This window comes from Acyrthosiphon pisum, chromosome A2 (genome assembly GCF_005508785.2).
Source record: "Acyrthosiphon pisum isolate AL4f chromosome A2, pea_aphid_22Mar2018_4r6ur, whole genome shotgun sequence".
NCBI classification, from domain to species: Eukaryota; Metazoa; Arthropoda; class Insecta; order Hemiptera; family Aphididae; genus Acyrthosiphon; species Acyrthosiphon pisum.
The window spans coordinates 7187091-7197728 of NC_042495.1; the positions used below are offsets into that span (position 1 = coordinate 7187091).

General features: G+C 33.9%; 1 protein-coding gene across 2 annotated transcripts; it reads right to left on the reverse strand.

The window, feature by feature from the left end:
• Nucleotides 1–2582: 2582 nt before the first annotated feature.
• On the reverse strand, nucleotides 2583–10340 carry LOC100160117 (runt-related transcription factor 1-like). Of its 2 annotated transcripts, none has more exons than XM_016805131.2 (3): nucleotides 8812–10340; nucleotides 2947–3060; nucleotides 2583–2888 (listed from the first exon to the last, which is right to left on the reverse strand). In XM_016805131.2, the coding sequence occupies exons 1-3, from the start codon at nucleotides 9155–9157 to the stop codon at nucleotides 2740–2742; spliced, it is 609 nt and encodes a 202-aa protein (XP_016660620.1). In that variant the 5' UTR covers nucleotides 9158–10340; the 3' UTR covers nucleotides 2583–2739. The 2 variants fall into 2 exon arrangements, with proteins under 2 accessions (XP_016660620.1, XP_016660622.1); XM_016805133.2 differs by having other exon boundaries at nucleotides 2583–2864; nucleotides 8812–10336.
• Nucleotides 10341–10638: the final 298 nt, after the last annotated feature.

The window sequence follows — 10638 nt, forward strand, 5'->3', positions numbered from 1 at the left end:
TCCGATCACTATACTCGACCTGAGCCTGCCGGTTTATTATTATTATTATTATTATTAATATTATATATAGTGATTTTCCGATCGACCTTTCGACTATATAGGATAGCATTGTAGACGTGAAAAAATGCCATCGCTGCGCCAGACGTTATTTTTGTATCATCCACGACGTCCGACAAGACGAGACTATTAATAAACACTGAAATTGATGCGTGTGGACTTTCGGAACCGTACCGCAGAGAAACGAAATGGCGATAGTAATGATATTGAATAGTAAATTGTGCGAAAAAAATCTTCAAAACCTTCGGTTCGGTGCATATTGTTACTACAAAATATTTTGGAGTTCAGGCGCCGACGGCGATGCCACCTGTCGTTATTAGTTATTACATATTATCACCCCGTGCACACGATAATAATGTTATAACATTCATATTATTATATTTATTATGTAATATTATAATAATATGTTACTCCCAGCGGTATCTGGTGGAGCCCTGCTATCGCCGCCACGTGTGGTTACCGTCGTCTATTTTCCCGTTAGATTTCGCCTACTCTTCTCTATATTATTACTATATGAAATTCATTCCCGCAGTGCCCGCGAATATATCTTTTAAAAACCGACTTGTATAATAGACTTTTGATTTAATGACCGAATTTTTGTTTTTTCGCTATACTCGTTTGTAGCAGTAAAATCTAACGTCTGACCCTTCTGGAAATACAATTCACCAGAACTTCGCACCCCACCGACCTTACATAATATCATACACGCACATCACTACTATAAATACAATTAACGATGTCTCCGAACACCGTCTCCCGCAGCAGTGTCTTCGAATTTTTTGTAAAAGTGTAACAGTTGGCGAAATCCAATCGTTCAACAATATTATATTATTATATTTGGCGAAGTATTATATAATATATTATTATGAGCTATGACGCTTTACCGAAGTTTATGTACTTATTGCGCTTATTATTATACGAAGGTAAAAAATTGATTTCACTTTCTTGCAATCAAAAAGCTAATATTGAAAAATAGTATAATAATACAAAACATTTGTTTCATTATTTCACGTTGTAAAAATCTTTAACTCGTATCTAAAATTCTAAAATATTTTGATTGTTGCCTAAAGTTGATAACGTAATATATCTTAAATGGCGCCGATTAATTATGAGAAGTGAAAACATTGTTCATTTAATTTTAATACAGGCATTATTAATTTATTTGTATTATATTATATTTATTTATTTTTGATAACAATTTTTATTCTATTATCAATTTGATCAATTTGATTTTAATTTTAAACTTGATTACAAAAACAATTTTTAATATTATAATTTGTCTTATAACATTTTTTTTTTTTTAAATAAGTCTTATGCTATTTTAATTATTTGTCCATATTACGTTATTATAAAGGATTACGAAACACCAAAACACTTTTAAACACTATAGACTCTAGGAATGATTTATATAAATGCTACATTAATAAAATATATAAAATCATATGTTGATAAACAATAGCTAACTATTGTATACTTAATGTCGCATTCATTAATAATAGTTGAATAAATGTCTCGTGCTTACAAATTAAATAATATTATATTATTAAATTATTCAAATAACTATTTTAATATGCCAAAATACCAAAGTATATGAAATAACTAAATCAACTTTTCGTATTGAAACTTAACGTTAGTTTTTTTGAATTGAGTTTTTACTTGTTTTCCTTTGTTGGAACTTGCAACAAGCTATTAATATAAAGTACTTACTAGGTACTTACTAACTAATTTCAAAAAAAATTTTGGTAAACACCATAAAAAACTAAATATTGTAGGAATCTATTTTTAATATTTAATTTATACCTACCTACTAAATTATAATTGTGTAAATTATAAATAAACTTTAAACAATTTTACTTATTAATGATGATGCTCAATTTTGAATAAAGGGTGAATGGAAATTATTATTTATTAATAAAATTACAATACCGCCACTTAGGTTCAAGAATACTTGATGAATCCCTCAGTTATTAAATGGGTAGTACTGAATATTTCAATAAATCAGAATATTAAAATTATTTTTAAGAAATGATATGGGTATTGGGTAGTGTATGCATATACATATACATTTATTAATTATTATGCAATTTTGAAAGAAATATTCAACTACCTATTGTAGAAGGTGTATTTATATGTTTTGCTATATTATATTACTTTAATCTTTACAACGAAACTTTCTCATAATTTACTATTACATGCTTAACTATATTAAGTTGTATTACTTATAAGTTATAAATTAAAATTTATGTTTTTATAGTTAAACATAAATCATAATATATTTCAACAGTACCTATGTATTTTACACCTACCTATAGGCTATAACGTACAAGTATAATTATACTATTAATATACTCTAAAACACATTATGTGTTTACATTTTAATATTACTATAAATATATTATAATATGTGCAGTATATATGACATGGATCTTTACTATTTGATTTAATTTTGATTCAAGCAATGTGTTTCCTACCAAATTAATAATTATTATCAATACGAATAACAAAGTATTAATCATGGACTCATAATAATTGTAATCGTACATTCGTACTCGGTGCAGAATAAATTACTATAAGATAAAATTGAATTATATTATGCGCAATGTATCTGTTTAAATGACTAAAAACATAAAAAAAAAATCATTTGAGTGGAATAATATATTTTTGGGACATTTCATAGTAATTTTAGAATAAAATGACATGTTTACCTGATAATTTTAACGGCAATTCTGCAATTCTATTGGGATCCAGTGGCGTACCGAACGGGAAAGGTCTAGGTCCAAAGTGGAAAGGATGGAACCCTTGGTTTCCTGCAAACGAGTTAAATAATAGGCCTAATACCCAATTTAATTTGATAATTTATCAAGCGCAAGTGTGCATTAATTTACTCACTGGTTTTCGACCTCGGCTCTCTGGGACCGTCCACTGTGACTTTGATGGCTTTGGAATAAGTGGCTACTTGCGGTGGACACGAATTCAACATTATAGTCAGCGTAAAACTTTTTCCTGGAAAAGACAAAACTTTCGTTGTAATAAAATAGACAAAAAACAGTGCCTAGTACTCTGTATTGGTATAATATTTCATATTTATAACGTCCTATTATAATAATGTATTTCTAAGTAATAATAGTATTGTATATTTGTATCATGAGTATTGGTGACGAATTTGAACCTTACAGTGTATAATTCAATTTGTGCAAGAATTGTTTATGAAGGCCGACTTCCTGGAATCCCTTCCAAATAAAAGACATATCTTACTACAATGTCACGTAATATTTTGCATCAAAGATTAGTTATTTCATAACGAAATTAAATTACACGGTTATATATAATATACCTACTATGATGAAATATTGATAGGTATTGTATAGAATATTTCATTCCATTTTAATATTTTAAAAAAATTTTCCAAGTATTAAACAGTTTTACTGGTACCTTCATATGCACAGTAAATATAACTAAAAATTACATATTATTATGATAACTGTATGACAGATAAACGTCAAGAAAACTTGCTGCGATAAACTACTAAACGCTTGTTTTTGGCGAAATAAATTGATATTTTTATACCGATTCTTTCAACATGATCATGTTATGAGAAAAAAAATGTATTGACAGAAATAAATGGTAAAAACATTAATAGCAAATATGTCAAGGAAAATCGGTTTCCTTGTATTTTCTTTCATCATAGCATTATAGCAGTGGGCTCTAAATGATCAAGCACATCATGCTCAATTTCATAAATAGGCAATAGCACACTTGATTTGTATTTTGAGGCACATGTTATATACAATTTAAATCGGGGTTTTTCACACTCAAATTATATATTATATGATTATAATATTATAGCGCAAACATTGTACACGTTTATTTTGAGAAAAAACTCAAACAAAATTAATTTCACTATCATAAACAAATTTGGTTTTGATGAAGGTATATATAACCTATATATAAAAGTATAAAACAAACCCAAATTTGTCTTCACAGTTTGTGAAAGTCCTTATTTCTACCTCAAGCATTTAAAATCAGATAAACGTTTCACGAATCTTAAAAGAGTTCAACACCGAGCTCCAATCAGAATCGTTTATCGGACAGGTAATTCAAAATGTATTCAGTATACACATTACAAATACGGTGAGCTAACCGAGACATCAGTAACGAAGTTATTTAATATATTGTAAATTGTGTTCGGGGAGAGGTCAACTGTGAATTAAAAATCAACTACCTACATGCTGTACAATATAAATTTAGTTATTATATCGGAAAATGCATAATAAATAAATAGAACACGGTGAAGCCTATTGGACTGAACGATAGAACACTAAAAGTCCGTTTACTTACCTCATTATAAACACATGGAAATATCAAGATTTGGTATATAAGTATTGTCACTGTTACCACCTGCTAGTGTTAAATCTATTTGTTTATGACAATGTGTTAATGAAAATTCTAAATAGTTTCATATTTTAATATTACGTTTTAATCGAATCGTATAAAAAAAATACTCATCAACGACTGTATGGACTATGGACATTTGATAAAATAATTTGTTGTTTCTTATTATAAATATTTTTGTTTTTGTTAAATTTGCTATTATTTATGTACTCGATTATAATAATAACTTATAATTAGTTATAAGTTATAACCGACCTAAACACATTAAAATTATTCATTTATTTTTTTTATGATTCAAAATATATTTAGTACACAATTTATCATCATTAATGCAAAATATTAAATAGTTATATTTTTATTTCAATTAGAAAAAGTTTTATTTTAAAATACATTTAAGTTAAACTAAATATTGACAGGGACAATATTTACCCAGGGACACACATAATTAACTTTCTTGTTAAAATAATATGTTTCCTGGATTAGAAATTCATTAATAATTATACTATTTTAATAATTGATGACGGTTGTTGTATCACTCTCGATGTATAATATGACTAAGGCATTTATGTTGTAATCGTAATATACTATAAAGTAATAAATTACAGAATATAAAAATAAAATATTAACTGTGAGAAATGAGTGAATGGAGTTATGAGAGAATTGAAACAATGTAAATTTTAAAAAAAATTAGCTGTCCCCTCAGCCGTCCGAGAAACATCACCCTATTGTTCCTCCTAAATATATGGTCTTGCTTGCTATTAGTCCTATGTAAACTAAGTCGAGATTCTGGTGTAAATAAAAAAATCGTTACAAAAGTTAAAAAAAAAATAAAAGAAAAAATTAAAAATTAAATTTGTTTGTTTTACAGTAAAACGCTGTTTTATCAGCTCGTACAATGTACGACATAGTAACAATAAAATATATTTACGAGTTGTAAAATATGAATTTATTACCAGAACGAATTTTATTACGTTTATTACTAGATTCACGTAATTTTCTAACAAAATTGTACATACTATTTGTATAATTAAAAATCACGAAGTATTGGAAAATAGTAGGATTTACAAACAATTAAACACTCGAGAGAAATCATAAATATATACATAAGGGAAATAATAAGCATATTGAATATAAGTATAAGTGCAGTGGTAGTGGCAATACAGTTATAATGTTGATCCCTGTCTGAACAAATAATTAAATACCGTACTGAAACCTACCACTTGAAACTTTAAATTGTTTTGCACATTTGTACAGGTGTATAATTTATTAATAGACGTGGTAATATGTTATTATGATTAAAACGGGGTAACAAAGAATTTTGCAGTTTGATAAAATGTAAAAGTATTTTTTGTAGGTTTGGAAAGTGTGTCAATAATATAGGATTATCCGACTATGTCAAAAAAAAAATTGACAATATATAATAACATAATACATTATGTGTTTCAGGTATGAACTATTGAACTATCAAGTATTAGAAGCTATACCATTCACATACTTATATTGAACATCTTGGTCAATTTTTCCTCTCTTAAAACTTTTAGTCCCAACTGCCAAATAAAAGTAAATATTACAAATTATAACATTTAAATATCCTATAATTTCAATATAATTTTTGATTTATCATATTATAATTTATATTTGACTCTATAATATAGCGTGTTCAAAGACGGTTTTGTATTCCACAGTCTCAGTTTTCAAATACTGATCGACATCCGCAAGACCACTAAACAGTTATATGCATATCTTCAGTCACACTCCCTTATAATTGATAAAAGAGTGGAGGAAAATTTGTGCTTCTTAAGGAGGTTGATGGATGGACCATTGATGCTTCTCTTCTTCTCAGCTAATTACATTTTAAAGTTCTCCCTGTTTCACACGTTCTTTTTAATGTAGGTACCCACCCGTTCATATAACTTATTATAGTTGGGACCACCCCATCCAAACAGTGATTGTTAGACTTATTAATAATAAGCCACCCCGCTAATTTTGTTTTGTTTTTTTTTTATACCTAGCAGTATATTTATATTTTCATTAATTAATTTAAACTTTGTCGTTATTGTTTGTTATAGATGACATTAATTTATGAGTTGTGAAATTATTTTATTAAATACCTGCCTGTTTATTAATATTATAATTATACCGAACTAAATAAAATGGAAATATTATCCACTGTTAAATAAATATTAATAATAACATTATTGTATACTATTACTAAATACAAGTCTTTGTAAATGTTTTGAAACCATAATATTATTATGTACGTCACTTTGCACGAGAATAGTAATTAATATTTAACTGTTATAAGAGTTTCAGTGTTAAATAATTATTATCGCTGTCGTAGGGGAAAGACAATAACGTATCATTACCATTTCGTATGTACCTACAAATATATGGTAGGTATCTACCCATATATTATAAAGACAAACGGCAACACGTCCGGGAGATAACCATTAAATATAATAGAACGTGTGCAGCTTCGCGGGTTTTCGGCGGAAAACGCGTGATAATTGCGTGTAAACAACCATAAACCGACTTTAACTTTTCCCGGGAAATTAACCGACAAGGATCAATTATTGGGGGTAACGCGGCACGCCACCGCGGAAGCAGCCACCACCGCCACCGCCGCCGGTCTCATTATTGCAGCCGTGTCTACGACTACTCCGCGCCGAGATGATTAAAACGGCAACAACAAGGGTAAAGTTTTTAACGAAAGACGGATTAATGGCGCCTGTTCGCCGTCGTGCGTTGATATTTTATATCATTATTATTATACATATTATACCAGTCGATGTTAAGATAGTTTCGTCGAAATGTATTCACTGCAACACTACGGCGGGCTCCGTTAATCGTTCGCCGATTATATCGTAAAATTGTAATATTCTTACGTGCCCCCGTCACCCGGCTTCTTGTTTGATAATAATATTATAATGTAATAACGACATTATCGCCACCGAGTAAGCCCCAGTTTTCGGGGATGCGATAAATTTTGGCGCACGCCAGATTTAAGAGAAAAAAAACGTGTTTTCGCAGCCCTCCGGTTCGCTTTAAAACGTGTATAATATGTGATGCCGACAGGGGGAGGGGGTGAAAGGAAATGAGGGATAACGTCGAACGCCGAAAACTGGAGGGAGCGTGGCAGCGGAAATGCACCGCCGCCGTTACGATTTACACGGCGTCGCGTAGGCCAATTTGTCATCATTGCTCGCGGGGTTAAAAAAAAAAATCCTCGGGGAATGAAGCATGACGAAACGCCAAGCCCTGTTGGCCTTTTTTATACGCATTTTCCTCCCTCCCCCGATACGCACAAATAATATAGCGCCGCACCCTCGCTGTCCCGCGACGTTATATTAAAACGCCGAAACGTTTAAGTCGGCATCGCGTATTTATTACCGTTTGATTCGCGACGCCCGTCGTATGCGTATATATGACATAATATATACGTGTGCATATTGTGCTTTACGGTGTTTAGTGTCGCGTTCAATTCTCTCGACGAGATGTCATTTGATCTACTTAATAATACCCGCACCGTCGGCCAAACGGACTGTAATAGAGCGGCTCGATTGAACGGGTATCAACTACACACGCTCATGTACCCGAATTGCCTATACGAGACGCCGGCTTACCGGACGGTTATTATTGCAATGTGATATACGGTTTTTTCCTCGCCGTGAGTTGCGTCGTACAGAGACGTTATCCGAAAAAGCATAGTAATAGACGCACACAAAGTACAAAACCAAAAATCGTATAAAAAAACAACAACAAATACTATTTACAGGGCCACGGTTTCCGGTGGAAATTATAATATTATTGTAAGTAGGCATCAAAGTTAACTTACTATAACAAAGTCATATGTTAAAATATACGATACAAACGATACAACATAAAAGTGACTTACGCTCTACCGCGATGCACGGTGAACCTTGATTTATGACAAAACATAATTTTTACATTAATTATGGTAATTTTTATTTATTTGGACGGGTAATTAAAGTTGTTCTATATATCAACCAAAGTTCAAAAATGCAACGGTAATTGGTAACTGGTTTGACCACGAGTAGGATTGAAATCTATTTTATTGTATACCTGTAATATATAACTACTACGTAAATTAAAGTGCTTACTCGAACACATTGTGGTGTACCACTTGTAGTTACACTAACCAGTAACCACCAAGATTCAGCCAACCACAGCGCCGATTTCGTATTAAAATTTTTTTTTTCCAAAAACCTCGTTACTTAGCCTTACGTTATCTCGGCAATGTGCGAAGTCGATTTATCAAAGTAACGAACACCGAGGTGGATATAAACATAAATTATAATAATAATATCCTAGCACAATAGTTCAAATAATTGTCACACTCACCTCGACCGGACCGGCCGACGAACCGCAAATCGTTGAACTTGGCCACCTGGTTCTTCATCAAGGCGGTGCAGTTGCGGAGCTCCGCGCAAAAGTTCTCGTCGTTTCCAGCGCGAATGGTGACCGGCGTGCCATCAGGCACTTCGCCGAGAGCCACCACCTTGAAGGCAACCGGCAGCGTCTTGTTGGACCGCCAGTGCGTGGGCAGCACGGTGCACACGACGTGCGGGCAACCGGTGCGGACCAGCTCGCCGGGGTGTTCGGCCAGGAGGCTGTCCAGCGTCCGTTCGGCCAGCACGTCGGCCTTGAGGAAACCGTCGCGGTTCCTCATCGGTTCCGACAGGTGCATGTTCGGCGGTGACGAGACGGGAACGAAATAATCACGCGACGAGACGGGGGAAAAAAACCGCGAAGACTATACGAAGACGTCGACGTCGACGGTGTTGACGACGGTGGTGCGGCCGCTGCGGTGTGCGTTTCGTCGGGGACGGGCGGACCGGCGCGACTGACTGTTAAAAAAGCGTTTTTTTTTCGCGGCCGGTTCGTCGGTCGGAGGTTGCGGCCGCCGCGGAGCTTTGGTTTACCGCCGTTGGCCACGAAAGAGGACGGGGCCGGCGGCGGAAGGTGTTCGCGCCCCGCCGTGGGCGGAGTTTGTTGCGTGCGTGCGTGTCTGTGCTCTGCGGAAGACCGCGCTGGCCCGGGTCGGCGGCGGTGGCGGTGGCGGTAGTGGCGACGGCGGTGGCGAGGCAATAAGAAACGGAAGAAGGAAAACGATACGCGACAGCGGTGACGGAGGATGGTGGTGGCGGCGGCGGCGGCGGCGGCGGTGGCGGTGGTGTGTACATATAATATAATATATATAAGAAAGAGTGCGCGGCAGGACGAGAAGAACGACGAGAAGAAGAAGAGGCGGGAGAAAAGAAAACGGGGGCGCAAAGAATGTCGGAAGAAAAAGAAAACGGTTGTCGGGGGTGGTGGCGGTGGTGCGGGGTGGTTACGCCGTCGTCGCGGCGGCGTGTGGCGTCCCGCCGACGCATGCTTAGCGGCGGCGGCCGTAGCCTGTTGATGACGGTGTGCACCCACCGCCGCCGCCGCGGAGTGAGCTCGTAACGTTTCAATTACCTTCCGCCCCGCCACCACTGCACCAGCGTCTCGGACTGTGTTCGACTTCTTCGTCGTCACGTGGACCGTGCAAAAGCCGATCTGACTGGCTATATTTAAGGTCTTTTTTTTTTTTGATTTTTTTCTTCCTCCGATCTTTTTTCTTGTCCCGTCTATGAACGCCAACAACATAATTATAAAGTAGGTACACATTATTATTATCGTTACTATACTTTTTTTTTACCTTCGGTGTGCGAGTATATAATATAATGAACTATACACACGAAGATTTATTTTATTTATTTTGTTCGCACTCTCCCGTAAACGGGTAAGTAAATAAGATAAAAATCGTTTTAATGGTTAATTTTAATATTAACTTATCAAATATCGATGGCTTTTATTAGTTACTAGCAAAAGTACAATATTGAAAACTTGTTCAAACAATACAGCAGAATTATTAATACTTGTATAGTATACAATGTACATCGTATTTAGCATTTATACTGTGTGCTTTCAAATTTATTGCGTGTATTTTATATTTAAATTGTAAATACTAATTATATTTTGTACTAAATTATTATTATTTTTTTTTTATCAGCCTAAAATTATAATAATTTCTGCTTCGATTACTGAAGCATTACATTTCTATATACATTGCTTATAATATATAGAGGATAAAAAAAAATATTAGAAAAAAAGTTTAAATTAAATATTTAGATGTTTATGGTG

What these genes read in the sequence shown, in the direction of transcription:
- LOC100160117 (XM_016805131.2), bottom strand. Translation starts at nt 9,157, where the DNA reads ATGCACCTGTCGGAACCGATGAGGAACCGCGACGGTTTCCTCAAGGCC. An exon ending in CGTCGGCCGGTCCGGTCGAG is followed by an intron (nt 3,061 to 8,811) that starts GTGAGTGTGACA and finishes TGTCTTTTCCAG; the next exon opens with GAAAAAGTTTTACGCTGACT. An exon ending in AGAGCCGAGGTCGAAAACCA is followed by an intron (nt 2,889 to 2,946) that starts GTGAGTAAATTA and finishes ATTGGGTATTAG; the next exon opens with GCCTATTATTTAACTCGTTT.